Source organism: Somniosus microcephalus, chromosome 29 (assembly GCF_052327205.1).
Source record: "Somniosus microcephalus isolate GS21.2 chromosome 29, FLI_Smic_1.0, whole genome shotgun sequence".
NCBI lineage: Eukaryota > Metazoa > Chordata > Chondrichthyes > Squaliformes > Somniosidae > Somniosus > Somniosus microcephalus.
In genome coordinates, this window is record NC_141015.1 from 24,755,000 (window position 1) to 24,777,777 (window position 22,778).

The 22,778-nt window shown below is 44.8% G+C and overlaps 1 protein-coding gene across 3 annotated transcripts in view; it reads right to left on the reverse strand.

Annotated features, from left to right (window-relative positions):
- Positions 1–16,987, reverse strand: part of LOC147098553 (stromal cell-derived factor 1-like) — a 38,596-nt gene extending 21,609 nt beyond the window's left edge. The window contains exons 1-2 of one of the 3 annotated variants that reach the window (XM_085970390.1): positions 16,816–16,987; positions 6,201–6,318 (exon numbers count right to left, since the gene is read on the reverse strand). In XM_085970390.1, the coding sequence (XP_085826516.1) occupies positions 6,201–6,318; positions 16,816–16,882 (185 nt within the window). In that variant the 5' untranslated portion in view covers positions 16,883–16,987. Of the gene's footprint in view, positions 1–6,200; positions 6,319–14,999; positions 15,156–16,815 lie in introns of those variants that run through there. The other 2 variants (XM_085970391.1, XM_085970389.1) reach the window with 2 other exon arrangements.
- Between the last annotated feature and the right edge of the window lie 5,791 nt (positions 16,988–22,778).

Genomic DNA, 22,778 nt, shown 5'->3' on the forward strand with positions numbered 1-22,778 from the left:
CTTCCACCCATCCCTATCTAAATTATCACGTCCCCATCTCACTAGCCACCCCTCACAATAACCCTCATCCTAGTGCAATCATACCAACTGACAACACACAAGGGCCTAGAAATTCAGTTGCGTTAGCGCCCACTTAGGGGCGAAAGAGTGGGTTGCGCCGGAATTTTTTTAGCGCCCGAAATTAGGTGGGCCCTAACATCGGCGTTAGCCGGTTGCGCTGCGCCGGCACCAATGACGTCATCGGTGTGCGCAGTGCCCCGGTACCGCCCGAAACCACGCCGATCCCCATCTTCAGTAGCGGCCGCCTCTTCCGTGGCGGCCGCTAACAACATCGGGAGACCGGGTCCTTACAGCAGCCTTAGCGGGGCGCTTTAAGGTGGAGGTGCGGCCGGCCGCTTTTTCGGCGGCCGCCTGCCCGCACCTCCTTCCCCGGCCTCCTCCACCCCCCCCCCCCCCCCGCGGCATTGCTGGCTGGTTTCCGTGGAGCCTGGCACTTCTCCGTTGTGCCGGGCTCTTTTGCCGGCACTCGCAATCGGGGCTCCGGCCGTTGCAGGCACCTCCCCCTTAAGAGAAGGGGGAGGCCTGCAGTACAGCAGCCTGCCGCACCGCATCGGGTGGCGCAGCGGGACCAGGAGCGCTGAAATTCACTTTCAGCGCCCCAAGCGGGGCGGCCACACCCTGGAACAGCGCCCGGTTCCGCTTTGGGGCGCTGAAAGTGAATATGGGGCGGGCACAACTGGCTCCGCGGCGGGCGCAAAATTTTCGGCGCAAACGAGCTGGCGGGGCTATACCCAATTTCTAGGCCAAGGTGTTTTAGCCAATGTTCATGTAAGTTTCTCTTAATGTGGTGTCAAACATTGAAATCTTCATTTTCAACACTTTGTGGGAAAAAATTGGGTTTCTTTGTGCCCTAAGAGGGTGCTAACGGGGCGCAAACCAATTAGCGCCCCGGCGCGGTACTGCCCATGCCTCCCACAAAATTCAGCCGGAGGTTAGTGGCAGCGCTAACCGGTAGCGCCCCTCGGTGCTGCGCCGCCAGCTATGACGTCATCGCCGTGCGCAGCGCCCCGCTCGTGCCCCGACCGCAATCTTCGGGAGCGCCCCCTGATTTACCGCCGGACGCTATGTCCGATCGGGTCAGGGGGGCCTACCTGCAGCTGGGGAGGCGCAATTTAAAGGCGAGGTGCAGGGCGGCCATTTTTGTTGCTGGCTGCCTGCCAGCACCTGCCTGCGCTCCCGTCCCCGGGCTCCTGACAAGACCCCCCCCCGCCCCCCCCGCGGAGTACTGGCTTCGCTGCAAGAGCCCGGCACTTCTCTTGAGTGCCGAGCTCTTTTGCTGGCACTCCCGATCCTCCGGGGCCCAGTTGGGCCCCGGGTCGCGCTGCGCTAGACCCCTCCCCTTTAAGAAGGGGAGAAAGGCCTGCAATACCGTGGCACGTAGCGCTACGATATTGACTCACAGCGCCCCAAGAGGGTGGTGGGGTGCTTCCAGTAGCACTCCGCTTCCCTCTTGGGGCACAACCACTCAAGTTCTGGCGCGGGCCACTAATTTTTCTGGGGCGCTAAAAGTTGCGACGAAGTTAGCGCCCCAGTTCTCAATCTTTAGTCCTTTGTGTTCTTGGACAGATTTGTGTGCACCTTTGGAAGTGGCTTAGTGAGTTCCAGTGAATGGTGAGAAATAATGGTACCCCCCGCAATGGTCATGAGTGTGAAAGGAATGGTTTGGACATTGTAGGGATGCCTTATGGTGTTGGTGTGGGGTGGTGCCAACCTGGCGCATCATGTGGCAGCCAGAGTGTACAGCGTGAAGTGAAGTAAATCTGGCCATGGTGAGGCCATCCCTGGCCTCCCAGGCAGCAATGTGGTCAGGTTCTGATGCCCTGTGTCCTGTGCAGCATCAGTTGATTGCGGAGAAGGTTGGTGTTGTTGTTGGTGCTGCTGGTGTTGGGGCTGATCGTGGTCAGATTCTGAGGACCAAGGTGAGATAGCTTCAAGGGCACCGATGCTGATGTAATAGATGGCAGGTGAACTTGAGATGACAGAAGCGATCTGTCAATGGTGAGAGAAGTTGTTCCAATGAGGTGCCGGGAAAGCAGACACTCAAGAGGAGTGTCAGACTGAGCGATCGTGGCTGGCACCCTGAATAAAAAAGGGGAACAGGGCAGGTGCTGGCAGGCGGCCAAAAAAAAAATGGTCGCCCAACACCTGCCCTTTAAGTAGCATCGCCGCCGCCCCTGCAAAAACGCCACCCTAACCCTGTCGGACATATTGTCCGGCAATAGGTCAGGGGGAGCAACCAAAGTTTGCGGCTGGGGCACGAGCCGGGCGCTGCACACGGTGATGACATCATCGCCGGCAGCGCAGCACCGCGGGATGCTACCGGCTACCGCCGCTGCTAACATCCCGCTGAATTTTGCGGGAGGCATTAGTGGCACCGCACCCGGGTGCTAGGGGCTTTGTGCCCCATTAGCACACCCCCGGGGGCACTAACAGGAGGCACAAAGCAACCCAATTTTTTCCCCAATCTCTCTTCCAAATGCAGTAAGCAACAGATTCTGAGCTTGGAAAGTGAACAGCTGTGAGATAGGAGCTTTTATAGCACATTTGCAGCTGTCAAGTAATGAGATGATTCCATGGTCATACAACCCCCGACCTCCTTACCTGACGTGATCCCCGAGCAGCATGGACCCCATTACGGTGAGCTTAATATACTTTTTAATGGGCTGTTAACAAGGTCATAATGACCTGAATTGCCTCCCCCGCCGCTGCGTGTTGGGTCTGTTCAGCCCTGACAGAACCGACATCTGGAAAAGGCATGTGGCGGCAGGTTGACAGCGGTGTCCCGGCCCTCTGTCAACAAAAAACATTTCCCACCCAACCCGCCACCAAACACGCCCACTGACACCCCGAAAAATCCCTCCCTTAAGCACACTGCTGGATTTCCACACATCAGGATCTGGATAACAAAAAAAACAACAATCTTTATTATTCTGTCTTCACTTATTTTCTTTGCATATCCGAAATATCTGAGCTGCCTCTCAGGGATTTGGTCCTCTCAATCCAAGTTCCTTTGTACCTTATCCAAGCATCTGGAGCTGTGAATTGCTGAGAAATTGATGCTCCTGAAACTATAAGCTATGGGATGTTATTTTCCCTTTCATATGATCCATTCCTTAGACGTATCCAGTTTTGATGGACGGCCACTTGGAGTAATGCATAACCATCTGATCTTCCCCCATGGGCCTTCCTGTTTTGCAGCATCTACATCACCAATGGGTTCCTTCTCCTCAGTTGTCAACTTCTCACTGGGCTCATCTTGACAGGAGAAAACTTGGACATCTCTTATTGTTCCTATTCTCCTTCTACGGAAGCTAGTTTCCACTTAGCTATTCTCTTGGCCCCACTCAAGATCAACAACTTGTATTTATATAGCGCCTTTAACGTAGTAAAACATCCCAAGACGCTTCACAGGAGCGGTTATCAAACAAAATTTGACACCAAGCCACATAAGGAGATATTAGGACAGGTGACCAAAGGCTTGGTCAAAGAGGTAGGCTTTAAGGAGCGTCTTAAAGGAGGAGAGAGAGGTGGAGAGGCGGAGAGGTTTAGGGAGGGAATTTGAGAACTTAAGGACCTAGGCAGCTGCAGGCACGGCCGCCAATGGTGGAGTGATTAAAATCAGGGATGCTCAAGAGGCCAGGACTGGAGGAATGCAGAGATCTAGGAGGGTTGTAGGGCTGGAGAAGATTACAGAGATGGGGAGGGGTGAGGCCCTGGGGGGATTTGAAAGCAAGGATGAGAATTTTAAAATCAAGGCGTTGCTGGACCGGGAGCCAACGTAGGTCAGCGAGCACAGGAGTGAACGGGACTTGGTGCAAGTTAGGATCTGGACAGCAGAGTTCTGGAATTGTGGGCATCCTTCCCAATGTGCTTCATGGCAGCAGTGGCGTTGAGCTTGTCTCTTATCACCTGCCACTCACAGTAGCAGACCCTAGCCTTAGGAGGTTTTGCCACTAAGTTATGAACCACTCTTAAAAATAACTTCCTTACTGTTAATGGTCCAGAAATTCGGGTCAGAGGCTTCCCGCGGGTGCAAGCCTCCGACCTGCACTTACCTAGCGCGCCGGCCGTTGTGCTGTGGGCTCGCGTGGCATTCCGATCCTGGGCCTCCTCCAACTGCCGGCGCGCAGTGCTTGCATATCCCAGGGGCGCAGTTAGTTCGAAGCGTCCCCTGGGATCACGTGGGCCATGGAGAGCCAATGGTAGCAGGGAATGCTTCATTCATAAATTTGAGAGGAAGAGCTGTCAAATCTATGAATACAATTCAGCCCCAAAACATCACTAAAATTTCAAATAATTTTTTTTTTTAAATCACATTTTTAAAATAACTATAAATTACATAAAATAACTATTTTAAACAATAATTTAAATTTTTGAAAAAATTAATTACAGTTTCTAATGGGGCTAAAAATAAACTTACCTTTCTTTAAAGTATTTAAAAATAATAAACCTGTGGAAAAAATGTTTTAATTTAACTTAATTCACTACTTACCTTGTTAAAATCAGGCCTTGTTTTCTTTAGCGATCTACTCTCTCTCTCTCTTTGTATTGAACTACAGTGGTGCTGCCAGAATTCCATTCCATTTGCAGCTCCCTGTGCATTATTCACATGCATTTCATGCAATTTATGTTTCACAGGTACATGGCCAGTGCCCAGCAGTATCATCGTTGTGCCAAACAAGGAGCAAAGTATTGGCACAGCAGCAAGTGGAAAGTTCAAAATACTGCCAAAGCAGCAAATCAAACATCAGTAAGAAAAACCTGTCCATAATCCTTTACTTTAGCATTTCAACAGTAATTATGAGCGTCAAGAAACAAAAGATCGCAATGTACATATTAAAAGTTGCTGATTTCTATACATTTATTTTACGTTGAATGGTCACATCATTGCCAGATTAATCTGATTTCCCCCCAACCAGTTCTCATCCCTTTTCTGTTGATTTATGTTCGGTTTGGTCCCATGAACACTTCTGTGGCGCTCATTCCTCTGTGCACCTGGACAATGATTGTCAACTGCTTATGTTAATTACCTGACGTCAACACATGCACACTTTCAGAAGCAGGAGTCACTGGGTAAGCCTCAAAAGTGGGAACGAGTGACTCACCTCCTGACTCCCCAAAGCCTTTCTACCATCTACAAGGCACAAGTAAGGAATGTGATGGAATACTCTCCAGTTGCCTGGATGAATGCAGCTCCAACAACACTCAAGAAGCTCGACACCATCCAGGACAAAGCAGGTCGCTTGATTGGCACCCCATCCACCACCTTAAACATTCACTCCCTCCACCACCGGCGTACCGTGGCTGCAGTGTATAACATCTACAAGATGCACTGCAGAAACTTGCCAAGGCTTCTTCGGCAGCACCTGCCAAACCCACGGCCTCTACCACCTAGAAGGACAAGGGCATCAGGTGCATGGGAACACCACCACCTCCAAGTTCCCCTCCAAGTCACACACCATCCTGACTTGGAAATAGTTCCTTCATCATCGCTGGGTCAAAATACTGGAACTCCCTCCCTAACAGCACTGTGGGAGTACCTTCACCACACGGACTGCAGTTCAAGAAGGCGGCTCACCACCACCTTCTCAAGGGCATTTAGGGATGGGCAATAAATGCTGGCCTTGCCAGCAATGACCACATCCCATGAATGAATAAAAAAAAAGCTCTGGCTGCTTTCTCTTCCATCTTTAGCCCAGGAACTTTGAGGCCAATTTCTCTCTAGGAGAGAGAGGCTAGCTTAGCACAGATTCGTGATTCATTTTTCGACTGAGAGTCCTCCAATGACTCACCTCAAGCCAAGATGCAGTGGGAGGATTACAACTGGCCTCAGCATCCCTGAGTTAGGCAGGCGGATATCCTGGACCTGGCCGCTATCCAGTGAACCCTATTGGTAGTGCGCATGTGTGGCTGTCTGGTGAGGGTTGGATCGGGCTCAGTGGCATCGTCAGCCACAGTCGAATAGCCTGGCACCACTCACCATCAAGGCACCCCATACACCCAACAAGGAGTTAATTCCTTCAGGAGGGAAGGGGTCGTGAGAAAATTGACCACGTAAACTGGTTCATAACTGTTTTTTTTTCAAGATAGCTGCAATAAAGATAAATACAACTGTAAAATATTAGATCACTGGAACTTACATGATTTGTAGGGGGCAGTTGGGAAGCGGAAGAACCATCAGCTTTTGAATGCTGTTTGGGCTCAGCCGGGTTGTCCCGCCTCTGCACTTGCATCTGTTCATTATCGATGATGGCTTTTCTGGGAGACAGGAAACAGGAGAGCGAGAGAGAGAGAGAGCAATAGAGAAAGAAAGAAATACAAACACTGTTACAAAAACTGCATTTACAATTCTACTATAAATGGTGCACAGTGGAAATCTTCCCCTTTCATCTAATATAAACTGCGCACTCCTGTCATACACAGCTCAGCTCCAAAACATTCCTTTCATAACCAGACTTGTGTACTACATCAAAAAGGCTTTGCCATTTGTGACTGATTCTATCAGGGACAAACTAGAACACTCCTAATGCCCAGAACATACAGCTAACTGGAGTTTATTTCAATTTATAATACATGATTAACACCAAGTGACAAAATGTTATTTGCCCATTAGTTAGAGCTTTTTTTTTGGCTGTGAAGTCAAATCAACAATTTAATCTGGCAATTGAAAGCTTCCAAATTAGACTTTTTATTCAATGAATTTAGAGGACATTTTGTTTTAGAAAAGAATATGTAAAAATAATATTGTGTGTTGCCTTACAATGTTTCCAATAATTAAGGAAAAACAATTAATTGTTAATTATTAATTGTTATGATAGCTTTTAAGGAAGTTATATATTATTAAAATGAGAAAGAGCTTTCCTAGCTTCACCAGATTGATACCTGGGATGGCAGGAATGACGTATGAGGAGAGATTGAGTTGATTGGGCTTATACTCGCTAGAGTTTAGAAGAATGTGAGGGGATCTCATTGAAACTTCTAAAATTCTAACAGGACTAGGCAGACTAGATGCAGGAAAGATGTTCCCGATGGCGGGGGAGTCCAGAACCAGGGGTCACAGTCCAAGGGTAAGGGGTAAGCCATTTAGGACTGAGATGAGGAGAAATTTCTTCACCCAGAGAGTGGTGAACCTGTGGAATTCTCTACCACAGAAGGCAGTTGAGGCCAACTTATTAAATATATTCAAGAAAGAGTTAGATATATTTCTTAAGGCTAAAGGGATCAAGGGATATGGGGAGAAAGCAGGGACAGGGTACTAAATTTGGATGATCAGCCATGATCTCATTAAATGGCGGAACAGGCTCGAGGGGCCGAATGGCCTACTCCTGCTCCTATCTTCTATGTTTTGCATGGGGTGGAAGCGGAGGAGGTACTTTCAAAATATTCCTTTATTAATTGAGGGATGAACATTTGCCAGGACTTGATCAGAATGTATTAAGGCTTTAGCTTCCATTCAGTGGACATCAGTAACTGTTGGTACATGAGGGAGAGAGAGATACCCTAGCCTAGCAACAGTCGAGAGAGAGAGAGAGAGAAAGAATTACACATCACCCTAGCAACAGCCAGTGTTCAAGATTGAAGTAAAGCCTTGGGCTGTTCATAGTAGTGCCATAATAGAATGTTTAGATTATAACTGTTACGGTCACAAGAACAAGGACACTGCAACTTATGTGAAAGACTATCGATGTACATATATTGTAGGGAAATGTAAGTGTATGTGCGTAAGAATTGGCAGAAGGACTCTGCATTGACCAGAGACTACCATATAAGGCAATGCCAGTTCCAGTTTAATAAGGACAAAAACAGTGTATAAAAAAGAAGCTTTTGTGTTAAGTTTTAGAAGAGAGAAATGTACAAGGATGAGCACATGCCTATATTCAAATCTGCTGATAAAACTCCACTTGTAAATTGCGTCATACTCTGAAGAAATTATAGTCTGCTTTTAGATTGGTTTTTATGTTAAAGTAGAAAATAAAGTGATTATAACCATAAGACTGAATTTGTAACTACTCAAGTGAACAACGGTAGATTGTATCAAATAACAGTGACCAGTTCAGTCGTCAGGTGGCTGACCTGAAAGCAGAGAGCCTCACACCATTCTCTTTGCTCACTGTGGCTTGCAGTGGCGATCTTCTCGCTCTGTACTGACCAAGTGCTCAGGAGATGGGTCAGTATTTAAAGGAAGGAATCTGTGAATCAGCCTCAACTCAAGTCCTCCATCTTATCCCAGAAAAGGGTGGTATAGCTGTTTGACGACTTGCTTGCACAGTGCTAATCTATGTGCAATCTTTGATATTTTGTCCGTTCAATCACAAAACTAAAAGGGTCATGTTTGCGATTTGCTATTTTGACTGAGTTCGGGCAAATCGGCTAAACCACCCATTCGAAAAAGCTTTAGCAATCCATCAATACCTGTAACAGGAGCTGAGACCTTGGGGTACGTTGAGAATTACTCATGTAAGACAAAATCTAGATGCCTCCTAACATGGGGTACAAATGCAAGGGAAGAGGTGCTGCAATTACTGTAAGACAAGGTTCACCCCAACAATCTGAATTCAAACACGCGTTGTTAAAACTCTTCATAACTGGATTTTGTGTTATGTACCATAATGCTTTGAACCGCTGCTCATTATCAGTCGTGACCCAAGCTTAAATTGCCCTAGGGATTACATTGCAGGTCAATTCTTAGTGATTGTGTTAAGGGTTTCGGTTTGTATGTGTTCTGTCAGTCTTTGTACTCTCCCCTGGAAATGAGCCCAGAGAGTAAAATCAAACCCTGATTTATCAATGTCACTTCTCAGAGGCCCAACTTAAAGCAGTAAACATTTCATTTTAATGGGGCATGAAAAAATACAGGACAATGTAAATGTAATGTAGTAACTGTTAACCCTTTATGCATCAGATCCCTCGCTGTGCGAGCTCCTTCTCCAGATCATTAATCCAAGGTCAGTAACAACAAGGTGACCTATTTTTAGATATTCCTGACTTTAACATAGTGCTCCTGAGTATCCCGCTGAACTTTGATGTGAACATTTGTCTCTAGACAGCCTATAAAGAATTAATATTAAACATTTGCATTGCTTATATGGCGAAACATTGGCAGAAAAAGTCGTAAAAGTATAATTCTCTTCTTGTCCTCGTAAGGCCACACACAGCCTTGGCGAGCTTGCAGGACATCTGGGTTGCAAACTCTATTCATGATGTTCCAAAGAATGATTTCACACACTTTTCTAAGGTTGAATATTACAAAGACAGAATTAGATAGATGTCATGGGCCCAAGAGAAGATTTTTGAAATCACAATAGTCTTTGAGTAAGAAATGGTTTTAGTACGTCTCTCATGCTGGAGTGTATGTTTAGAATAAAATGTTACAGGCGATTCAACTATTAAATAATAGGCAGGATTGATGTTAATAGTAAGTATTATTGGCGTTTAAATTTGGCAAGGGGTGTCGGCATGCTTTGTGACCCTAGAGAGTCACAGTTCAATCCAATTCTGTCATCATCTGATCTTTCTCATACATGCTTTCTCTGGATGGTGATCAAGAGCAGAAACTCTGACTGATTTCTTCCCTCTGTAGACCAGGGCTGCTGAAGATCGATGTAGCAGCCCGACCCACCACCCTGACAAAGATCAAATTACTCATTGAAACTGAGACCCGGCTGACTTAATTACACACTGAGCCATGCATGTACTAACTGAGCCAGCCTGAGTGGCTGGCTGATCTTGTCTTCAACCAAATATTGTTTCTCTTCACGTAAACACGCAACTTGACTGTTTCCAGCAAGATTGGACCTCACCCATTTGGAATGAAGTAAAACAGTTGTAAAAATATCAGTGACCAGATGTATGGAAGCATCAGTGCTCTGAAGGCATCTATACAGAATGTACACGCACTCATCTCCGAACTTGGACAGTCTCCATCAGCAGACTTTACAGCAACTCGAAGCAAGCTCTTGAGAATGGCTTTGGTGTCACATCATGTAGGCTTCAGGTTAATAGGTAGTGCTTGGAATATGCAAACTGCATTCAAACTACTATAGATCAAAACAGTCTCGTTAAATGATTATCACTTTCACTCATTTTCTTCAGGAATTTTAGGAGTAACATCCATGATAAGCAATAAAGATGCCTGCGGTCATCACAATAGTTCCTGCATTGTTCTTCATGGGTCATTGTTCCATGAACAAAATTAGGAGAGGTTACAGTTCCACTGTTGTACAAATTGGTTCCTGATCTTCTCAAATCTATGGATTGTGAAACCAATTGATTGTACAAAGCAAAAGTAGGACCACTGATCAGTCACTCATTGTATTTGCCAAGGTTCATCTCAGCATCAATATACCTAAAGATGAGGAGCATTTCTGCCACATTGTCACAATATACAGGTAGACTACCCTTTATCCGGACTTCCGAAAACCGAAACCCTCTAAAAACCGAAGGTTTTTTCGTTCAGCGTAAGTCGTGCGTACGAACGAAAAAACCTTCGGTTTTTAGAGGGTTCGGTTTCGGAAGTTCGGATAAAGGGTAAGTCGTGCGCACGACCCCCCGCCGGCCCCGACAACCGCCGACCCCCCCGCGGACCCCGCCGGCCCCGACAACCGCCGATCCCCCCCGCCGACCCCCCCGCGGACCCCGCCGGCCCCGACAACCGCCGATCCCCCCCGCCGGCCCCGACAACCGCCGACCCCCCCCCCGCGTACCCCGCCGGCCCCGACCCCCGCCGACCCCGACTGACTTACGCTGAGCGTCAGCGTAAGTCGTGCGCACGACTCCCCGCCGACCCCCCCCCCGCGGACCCACCTTCCGAAATCCGAAATTCTCCTTTATCCGAAACTCGGCTGGTCCCGAGGTTTTCGGATAAAGGATAGTCTACCTGTACAAGAACATTTTTCCCCCTTCCTCCGATCCTCCTCCCTTATCCCTTCACTCCTGAAGGTGGTGACCCACTCAGTGGTCAGCCCTCCAGTATCTCATCAAAGTGGCCTTACATGAAGAAGAGTAGGACAAATAATGTGTGCTGTATCCCATGGGTTGAAAACAGAGTAGCCTTTCCCATGTTTTGATAACAATACTAAGGTGTTAAAATGCCTCACTTGTTCATATTTCCTTTAAACAAAAAAAGACTTGCATTTATATAGCGCCTTTCATGACCACCGGACGTCTCAAAGCGCTTTACAGCCAATGAAGTATTTTTTGACTGTTGTAATGTGGGAAACGCGGCAGCCAATTTGCGCACAGCAAGCCCCCACAAACGGCAATGTGATAATGACCAGATAATCTGTTTTGGATATGTTGATTTTGTTAAGTCCTTTTTCAATATTCTATTGATGGTTCAGTTGATAAATTAACCATGTAGTATGGTACTGAGCCAGGGAAAGGTCCCAATTTTGATTCCTACTTTGTTGAGGCAGGCATTGACATCTAATTGGTAACTGGGCTACAGCGGAAAAAAATTAACTGCCCCTGAACATTATCCATTGAGGCCCTTGCTGGAAATGTGCCTGTATGGACATCTGGTGGGAGCAAGCACCTCTCCGCGATGATGCCCTCCCATGGTACTGTGTAGCCTGCTGACCCTCTCTGGCCAGGCTTGTACATAAAAAATGGTCACTTTGATGAGATAATGGAGGGCTGACCACCATCTTCAGGAGTGAAGGGATAAGGGAGGAAAATCGGAGGACAGAGGAAAAGATGTTCTTGAATATTGTGAATGGAGATATCAACAGCGTGATGGAAATACTCCTCAACTTTAGGTAGATTTGTGGTGACGGAAGAAATCAAATTTTGTTTTTATTACATGGAATCTTTAGATGTTTACTATTGTTCTGGTGAGTACATTTTGGGTTTTAGCAGTGCTCTGAAAAATTACACTTTGCAAATGCAGGTTTTCCATTGCGGGTGGCATTGTAACCATTAAGACACTGCCAAAGACAAACCATGTGGGTACAGTAACAAGTTTGCAGATGACACAAAGGTGGGTGTGTGTGCTGTGAGGAGAATGCCGAGAAACTCCAGTATGATTTGGACAGGTTGGGTGATTGGGCAGAAGCATGGCAGATGCACTATGACGTGGATAAATGCGAGGTTATCCACTTTCGTGTCAAAAACAGGAAGGCAGATTATTATCTGAATGGCAATAGATTGGGATAAGGGGAAGTGCAACGAGACCTGGGTGTCCTTGTGCACCAGTCACTGAAGGTAAGCATGCAGGTGCAGCAGGCGGTTAAGAAGGCAAGAGGGTTTGAGTACAGGAACAAGGATGTCTTGCTGCAGTTGTACAGGGGCCTTGGTGAGACCACATCTTGAGTATTGTGTGCAGTTTTGGTCGCCTTATCTGAGAAAGGATGTTCTTGCCATGGAGGGAGTGCAGCGAAGATTCACCAGGCTGATACCTGAGATGGCAGGAATGACATATGAGGAGAGATTGGGTCGATTGGGCTTATACTCACTGGAGTTTAGAAGAATGAGAGGGGCTCTCATTGAAACTTATAAAATTCTGACAGGACTGGACAGACTAGATGCAGGAAGGATGTTCCCGATGGTCGGGGAGTCCAGAACCAGGGGTCACAGACTAAGGATAAGGGGTAAGCTATTTAGGACAGAGATGAGGACGAATTTCTTCACCCAGAGAGTGGTGAACCTGTGGAATTCTCTACCACAGAAGGCAATAGGGGCCAATTCATTAAATATATTCAAAAAGGAGTTGGATATATTTCTTAAGGCTAAAGGGATCAAGGGATATGGGGAGAAAGCAGGGACAGGGTACTGAATTTGGATGATCAGCTATGATCTCATTGAATGGCGGAGCAGGCTCGAGGGGCCGAATGGCCTACTCCTGCTCCTATCTTCTATGTTTCTATGTTTCTATGTAAGGGTAGCTAGTTTTTCAAAAACTCATCCCAGCAGAGTTTGCTTGACATTATAATGCCCTTAAAGCACTGCAAAGGAGACATTGCAACATGTACGGTGAGTAAAAAAAATTAACAGCACTCTGCCCAGTCCTGACAATACTGTAAATTCCACAAGAGTTGCGATCACAAGAAAGCCCAATGGAAAAATAAAAAGGGACATTTTCCTGGGTCCGTGCCCAGGCATTCTTAATCACCTGAGCTCTGTAAATATTGGAAAATACGGCAGTTTGGAGCCCCTGCCTATAAAAGGAACCCACCTAATTTTTATTCTGCTAACTTAACTGGAGGAAAATCCCGTAGGTTCCTTCACAGGCGCCAGCTCCGAATCAGACGATTTTCCAATATTCACTGGGCTCTAGTGATCCAGTGCACCCAGAGCAAAACCAGAAAAATCTCCTCAATCAATTCCATCTGCTCGTAGCATGCATCAACTATAGTCGAATAAACAGAAAGTTAGTCTACTCAATAGTTGGGTATTCTAAGGTAGAGGAGTTAGTCTACTCAATACTAAGGTGGAGGAGTTAGTCTATTCAATAAATAAGGTTGTGAAGCAATACTTGAGTATTCTAAGGTGGAGTAGAGAGCAGATAGAACATAAGATTAGGAGCAGGATCTCAACTCTACATTCCTGCTCGATCTCCGTATCCCTTGATTTCCCTAGAGTCCAAAAATCTACCTCAGCCTTGAATATACTCAACGATTCAGCATCCACAGCCCTCTGAGGCAGAGAATTCCAAAGATTCACAACCCTCTGAGTGAAGAAATTCCTCCTCATCTCAGTCTTAATTGGCCGACCCCTTATCCTGAGACGATGCACCCGAGTTCTAGACTCTCCAACCAGGGGAAGCAACCTCTCAGCATCTACCCTGTCAATCCTGTCAATTCAGAATCTTATAGGTTTCGATGAGATCACCTCTCATTCTTCTAAACTCCAGAGAGTATAGGCCCAATCTACTCAATCTCTCCTCAAAGGAGAATAATAATAATTCAACTTTATTGTCATTGTACAATGCACAAGTACATGAACAACGAAATGTGATCTTGCAAGCTCCCATGAGTCCAGTACAAATAACATTAACATTAAACGTAAATAGCACCGTCCTGGGAGAAGCAAAGCCGCTGCGTCTGTGCGCACCGCCATTCCATTTCCACCATTCCTCCTGTCCGACAATCTTCAGCCCAACACCCGGGCCTGCTCACCAGCCGCCCCTCCCGGGGCTCCTTCCGTGACCTTCTGCACCTAGTCTTCCCTGATGGTCACCCCTCCAGGTACTAAGCAGGCCTGGCTCTGCTTAGCTTCCAAGCCTTGCCAGTGACCCTGTCCCTAGTCCTAGTCCCAGGAACCATCTTATTCCAGGAATCAATCTAGTGAACCTTTGTCGCACCGCTTCTAAGGCAAATACATCCTTCCTCAGATAAGGAGGTCAAAACTGTGCCCAGTACTCCAGGTGTGGTCTCACCAAGGCCCTGTACAGCTGTAGCAAGACTTCCTTACTCTTGTACTCCAATCCCCTTGCAATAAAGGCCAACATGCTATTTGCCTTCCTAATTGCTTGCTGTACCTGCACGCTATCTTTCTCTGTTTCCTGTACGAGGACACCTAAATCTCTCTGAACACCAACATTTAATAGTTTCTCACCATTTAAAAAAATTCTGGTTTTTCTATTCTTCCTACCAAAGTGAATAACCTCACATTTCCCCACATTATACTCCATCTGCTACCTTATTGCCTACTCACTTAACCTGCCTATATCCCTTTGCAGGCTCTTTGTGTCCTCCTCACAGCTTACTTTCCCACCTAGCTTTGTATCATCAGCAAACTTGGATACATTACACTCGGTCCCTTCAGCTAGGTAATTAATATAGATTGTGAATAGCTGAGGCCCCAGCACTGATCCTTGCGGCACCCCACTAGTTACAGCCTGCCAACCTGAAAATGACCCGTTTTTCCCTATTTATCCACAGACTCATATTTTTCCATTAAATGGCAGCTGAACAGAATCGTTAGACTCAGAATATACTTACCACCAACCTGGGCAGCAGGCACGTTCAACTTACAGTGGCAGCAAACGGGCAGGCAGAACCTAGGTTGGGAGTGGAGCATGCGGCAGCAGGCAAACAGAACATGCAGCAAATGTTCTGAACACGCAGCAGGCAGACAGACTCCAGATATCGCGAGACAGCCGGCTAATTTCAGCGCGAGTTTGAAAATCCGGTTGGCCGGTTACATTGCATGATTCTATCTGTTTTTCCAGCGACTGTAAACTGTCTCAAAAACTGCATTCTACAAGAACAACTCATACATCCGGTAACAGTGACGCATATCACATCAGGAGCTAATCTCTCAGTAGCTGCCGGCAGCTTTCCCGAATCGATTTTAAAAGTTGCTTCTGAAATTTATGGGACCGTTACCTTGCACATAATCAATTCATACGTAAAAAGAAAGCTCGACGTGAAATAACGTTGACCTCTTTTTTGGCTCGATTCATTTGCCATTTGTACAATCTCTAAGCGGATGTGGATATTTACTGGAACAATAGTTTTATGTTCACCTATAAGGGGTAATTTTACGAGCCTGTGCAGCAAGGAGCCTTGCTCGCTGCCAATGTATATTTAAAATCTGGGCTGGGCAACCAGTGTGGACTCGTGAAAATCTGCGTGTTCTGTTTAGCTCCATTAAATAACTCATTAGCCACAAACGCTAATAAACTCACTGGGCAATCACAAATTTTCTGTCGGCAGAAATCTTGCCCATTTAGAATTTTATTCTACTAGAAAACATTTGTATAAGGTAAATGGTTTCATTCTATTATTACTCCCAACTTGCCCTTATTTTTCATATTTTAGAAACTACATGACATTAAAACATTGATTAACAAATCGCACCTAAAGATTAAAAAAGTGTTGGATTTTCAATTGCTATACACTTTATAGAAATCCTCCTGTTAGATATTAACTAAAATACAGCAGATCATCTTAAAAAAAAATGTTGAAGTGAGTGTAACTTCTCTGGCACTTTTAAGGACAGTGATTAAATAAACAGACAATCTAAAAAGCGACAGCGAGTCTCGGGGAGTGGCGTGTTCCCCTCATGCAGATAACACGTGTCACTGCCAGTCAAAATGTGTCTCTCACACTCAGAACAATGCTGTCGCTGGTTGGACAGTCCCTGTGCCCCTGGCCTCATCCTTCAGAAACCATACATCAAATCCTTTCATAATAAATAAGAAGTCTATAGCACCACAAATAGACAGGCAATCCCAGTCAAAGTTCCAAAGAAAGGGAATTATTAAAACGTGGTTTAAAAAAAAATAGTGGAACAAGTTTTTTAAACTTGGAAATTTAACAAGACATAAATTGTCTTTGTGCCAAAGTAGTTAAATGTGTTATTCAAAAACTGACTGAAAGTTTATTTTAGAACACTAAAGTTCAAACAAATATCAAACATTATCTAAACGTGGATGATAATTGCATCTGTACACCACTCCCTGTGGGTTGTGTTAAAGACACTGCACTCCAGGCTAAGAGGAACAAGACCTGTAGTAGAAGTATTTTTGCAAAATGCCTTCATTCATGTCAGTTGAAACCAGAACTAAATCTGCATGCACACAAGAAAATGTTTTGACTGAAAACAATTTTACAAAAAATAGTTTTCTTTCTCAGTTGTTTTGGTGTTATTTCTAGGTTATCCAAGGGTTGTCTTAGTCTCTTTTTATATAAAGCACTTTTTTCAATTTACACTCTGGATAATGCTGAAAACAGGAAGGTGTTATAAATAGCTGAAAGTGGGGTTCTTATTGCAATGTACATATCAAAACATAACTAAGTATTAGTAACTTACCGCAGGACAGGTTGATGCAGGTTACCCCAACCAGAAGGGCTATCAGCACACAACTTTTCACATTCATGTTGGGTGGTTTGAAGAGGTTTGTACAGCACGGCCACCACAGATTGAATGCTCCCAAATTCAAATTATTTCCAGCTAACTGTATCACTGGAAAGAATCCACCCCCATTCCAGCTTTTTATTGGATGAAGAGGGAATACCCAGGATGGTAGTTTATCAAAAACTGGCAAGGTGATTACACTTGCACTTCTTTCCCAATAATTGGAATAGATTCAGCTCCACTGAAACAAGGCTGAAGGCATGCAAGACTGGGCAGTGTCCTGTGACCTTTTGATACCTTGGTCCCCTTTTTAACTGCTCTCGTCCACAACCAGAGCCGTGTCAACCTATGCATTCGAACATCAGTCTTCCAGCGAAGAAGAGCATTAGTTCACTTCTAATCTGCGTCTTCAAGCTCTGGACAAGCTCTGCCAATCCATTTGTTATGCCCCCACAGGATGAGGAATTCAGGTATTGTGCTCTATCAGGCCCGCTCCTGACCCAGTGGAGGAACAGTGTGCTGGTGTGGACTGCGCACCAGATAGCCGAATTAGTACAAAGGACAGATCCCACAGCACTGCTGCAATTTGTGGTGTTATCACCCAGCCTTCAGTGCATGTCGCACCAGGAAATGAAGTGAAGAGATTCCTCAAAAGGAATAAACCAAATGAAATAAACTGTCTTCTGCACTGGTCACAGGTTTCTTCAGTTTTACAAACATCTAATAAAGTTGAATTCATGGATTCTCTTTTAATCTATTCAACAGACGAGTAAATAGTTAGCCAAGAATCTGTATACAACACATTGACACACGCTGATAACAGTGCACATATTGCAAGTTACAACTGTCTGCACTAATGAAGATTAACTGATTGCCTCCATTTTATTGTTATAACAGTTCATTCCAGTTATTAATCACAATTTTATTTGTGTCATTATTTTAGAAACGGTTTTTGTTTTAAATGTTGTCCTTCCACTGGCAGAGGAGGTTGACCCAACTGATTAAACTGGCCCTCTTCCCAGTTCAGGGGTCCGGGCGATCCAATAGGTTAACAAATCCAGCCCAGATAATTGGGATAAAACATCCTCCCACTGGCTGGGCTTAGAAGACTCAGTAAAATTAATCTAATTATGTAACTCCACAGCACAAAACTTAAATCACAGTCAATAGGGACCAGAAAGTTTGGGAAATGGAAAAGTCCCTCCGAGAGAGCCAAGAGGGATATTGACTTAAAAATCACTGTCTATTTCTGTCTGATTATGGTCCTGCAAGGCACCGTGGGACGTTTATTAGTGGTGCTATATCAATGCAAGTAGTTAGGGGGTTTTAATTATAAGGACAGTTGCATTAACTTGGCCTATAGAGTATAGAAGATTGAGGGGTGATCGGATCGAGGGGTTTAAAATGTTAAAAGGATTTGATGGGGTAGATATGGAGAAACTATTACCCCTTGTGGGAATCAATAACGAGGGGGCATCATCTTAGAATTAGAGCTAGGTCATTCAGGAGCAGAATCCGGAAGCACTTCTTCACACAAAGGATATTAGTCTGGAGTACTGTGTGCAATTCTGGTCGCCATATTATAAAAAGGATATAGAGGCACTGGAGAGGGTGCAGAGAAGATTTACAAAGATGATACCAGAAATGCAAGGGTATACATATCAGGAAAGGATGAACAGGCTGGGTCTCTTTTCTCTTGAAAAGAGAAGGCTAAGGAGTGACCTACTTGAGGTCTTTAAAATCATGAAAGGTTTTGATAGAGTGGATACAGAGAGAATGTTTCCACTTGTGGGGAAGAGCAAAACTAGAGGCCATCAATATAAGATAGTCACCAAGAAATCCAATCGGGAATTCAGGAGAAACTTCTTTACCCAGAGAGTGGTGAGAATGTGGAACTCGCTACCACAGGGAGTGGTTGAGGCGAATAGTATAGATGCATTTAAGGGGAGGCTAGATAAGCACATGAGGGAGAAGGGAATAGAGGGTTATGCTGATAGAGTTAGATGAGGAAAGACGGGAGGAGGCTCGAGTGGAGCATAAACCGGTTGGGCCGAATGGCCTGTTTCTGTGCTGTATATCCTATGTAACCCTATGTAAATCTGGAACACTCTCTCCCGAAAGGCTGTGGACACTAAGACAACTGGAGCTTTCAAGACTGAGTTAGTCTTTTCTTAGGTAAGGGAATCAAGGGATATGAAACATAGTCAGGTAAGCAGAGTTGAGCTACAGATCAGCCATGATCTAATTGAATGGCGGACCAGGCTCAAGGGGCTGAATGGCCTACTCCTGTTCCTAATGTTCCTATGTTCCTAGATAACATCCTTCAACTTTCCTCTGATTTTTCTCTCCCGTCACGCCCTTTCATAAAGGCACCAATCCACTTTCTGGCCTTCATATGGCCTTTAAGTGTTAGCTTGGCTCAGTTGGCAGCACTCTCCTTTCTGAGTTGGAAGGTTGTGGGTTTAAGCCCCACTCCAGAATTTGAGCATGTAATCTAAACTGAGACTCCAATGCAGTACTGAGGGAGAGCTGCGTTGTCAGAGGTGCCATTCTTCGGATGAGATGTTAAATCGAGACCACATCTGTCTGTTCAGATGGACGTAAATGCTCCCGTAACGCTATTCAAAGAAGAGCAGTGAGTTCTCTGAGTGTCCTGGCTAACATTCATCCCTCAACAAATTGGACTCATTTGATGATTGTAGGACCTTGCTGTGTGCAAATTGACTGCCGTGTTAGCCTACGTAATAATAGTGGCTACACCTCAAAAGTAATTAATTGGCGATGAAGCAATTTGAAACATTCTGAGGACATAAGAGGTGGTGAACAAATGCAGGTTTTTTCTTTCTCGTACCTCACGCCTGTGGCCTTGATTCTCAATGACCGTTCGCAAACTATCCAATTGTTCATGGAGGTAAATTAGATAGTGTCAGGTCTATTAGTAAAGCAAATACCAATCTTGCCTTATTAGTTCTAACATTACTTGAACGCATATTTCTTCACAAACAGCCATTGAGCATCCTATAGATATCCCACTTGCAAATTCATCCCTCTTGGGTTAAGTTTTATTTCACCCCATAGACAATAAACTGCTCCATTTACATTTACAAGAACAACGACTTGCATTAACCTAGTAAAACGTCCCAAGGCGCTTCACAGGAGCGATTATCAAACAGAGCCTGACCCCGAGCCACATAAGGAGATATTAGGACAGATGGCCAAACATGGTCAAAGAGGTACATAAATATGTCAAACTAGGACAAACATTGGGATGAAAATAAAAGATAAAGGGAAAGAAGATTCTCAGGAGGCTGGTCTGCTTGGGTGGAGTGTTCATCTCCATTGCTACACCCCCTTTTAACCCTGGAATCCTATTTGACACTTTCCATTGTGGAATGAATAATGTTTTTTTGCGTAGACCCCAACTCTCCACCCACACTAATCACTTCAATATCCTCAGAAGGATTGAACCCTGGCAAGACTCAAATCCACAACCTTTCACCTACAACTTTACCAACAATGCTAGCTTATGTTTGGGGAGAATCCAGAACACAGGCGAGAGACGAGAGTGGGACTTGCGTGCTTAGTCCGATTTATCATGCACCCCCTCAATAAACAGTCCCATTTCACACATTCAAACCATTGGCCATTCCTGCCTTGTTATTTAAAACTGTCCCTGGCTTCGAGTAAACAGAATATCATAGCAGTAGCAGTGAGTTACTGCAGTTGTTTCAGTCGTGGACCAGCTCTCCTAGCACACAACGCCTGTTTTATTTAACGCCCAGCCTCATTTAGAAAGTCACATTCTTCACTGTGTCCTGCATGGCAGCTGCAAAATTTTTAAAAAGGGGTCTGTTTTTGGTTTCCTATCAGAATTCATCATGATAACATTGCAAGAACCTAACGATGATTTGGTTTTTATTCTTTCATTACGGTGTCAAGCAGGCAAAGCAATCTGCTACAGAGTGCAACCAGTTCAAAGGGAATCAGTGTTACATAAATATTCCTGATAAATAATTTATATTTAATCACTGGTGGGACAGGAAACTTGGTCCTTCCAATGATTTTCTTTAAGCAGCTGAACAAATATTTCAATGACCCAAATTATCAGTGAGGCAACCACTTAATCGAAGTGACCCAATAAGGATATTCATAAAAGTATGTCCCACGGGACTTGTACCCATTGAAAATAATGGGAATTCCTCACATTTCTGACTGTAAATAGGGTTAATCTTTTTTTTCGCGCTGGGATAACCTGGTCCCCAAAGAGAAATTTGGGAACAATTGACAGCAGGGATGATTGTCAGTGTAGAGTTTAGGCCATGGTATTTTTTTTTGCTTTTAATTCAATATCTTCATATGTATTTTGCCTTTTGCCTGCTGGCTGTGGTGAATTTGTGGGATAGCCTTTTAGGAAACAATACTGCAACATCATAATTCATACGGTCCATTATCACAACAAGAATTTGAGGGTCCTAGTCCTAGCACCAGTGCAGGAGACTCTAAAGTACATCTGCTTCATTTTAAATCTGGAAATAGGCGATTTATACAGACATTGAGAATAGTTCTTTCTTCGAAAAAGCTTTGCTCCTTGAGAGTGGAATGACCTTTCCAAAAATATAACTTCCCTTCCAGTTCTTCAGGGATCCTGTACAAACTTGTTATGTAAGTTGCATATTTTTTTCTGTAATACTTAACTTGAAATTTTAATAGAATACAATTTTTTCATTAATGCATCTTTTACCAAAGAGACCGTCATCAAAAGTCCTTTAGCCTTCAAAGTGTTAATGATGATTCAAACAAGCGAGAGACATTAAGACATATTGATCTAATTGAGGGGATCAGATAGCAGCATAAATAGCAAAACGGAATCAAGTCTCTGAACTCACACTTTAGATTACAGGATTGAATTAAATCTCTGCAATTTTTTTATTATTTACTGTCCTCCATCTTCACTCTCTCCTTCAATCTACAGGTTTTTAAAGCCAAGCTTGGCGTCATCTGATCATTGCTTCCTGAGTTACCTCATCTTCTCTCCTACTCCTTTCGGCCAATACCTTTGCCTTGCCCCTTCACCTCGCTTTCTCAACTGAAAAAAACAGACAGCTTTCTTCGTGAACTTTGTTTTTCATTTTGAGTTGAGCTTTTGCAAGTAATGACCGGCAGCTCATAATGTGGGCCACTCTGTGAGGGACATTCAGAGAGGTTATTGATGCTGTACGACAGTGGGGGAAGAGTATCAATAACACCTGCTGTGCCTAGATTTACTGCGATCACTATATAAGGCTTTTCAACTTTTATACTGACGTCAAACAACTAAAATTGAGTGTTATTTTTCATCCTCAACTATGAATGCATTGTATTAAAAGGTACATAGGAACAGGAGTAGGCCATTCAACCCCTCAAGCCTATGCCACCCTTCAATTAGATCAGGGCTGATCTGTACCTCAACTCTATTTATCTGCTATTGATCCATGTCAACATACACAGCAACTTGCATTTATACAGCGCCTTTAACGTAGTAAAACATCCCAAGGCGCTTCACAGGAACATTGTCAAACAAAATTTGACACCGAACCACATAAGAAGATATTGGGACAGGTGACCAAAAGCTTGGTCAAAGAGGTAGGTTTTAAGGAGCATCTTAAAAGGAGGAAAGAGAGGCGGAGAGGTTTAGGGAGAGAACTTATTCCAGACTACAGAGATAGGGACGGCCACCAATGGTTGAGCGATTTAAATCAGCGATGCGCAAGAGGCCAGAATTGGAGGAGCGCGGATATCTCGGAGGGTTGTAGGCAATGTTCCCGCTGTGCAACCGCGTGACGGTCTGGTGGTCTCGCGTGGCGGTCTGGTGGTCCCGTGTGGCGGTCTGGTGGTCTCGCGTGGCGGTCTGGTGGTCTCGCGTGGCGGTCTGGTGGTCC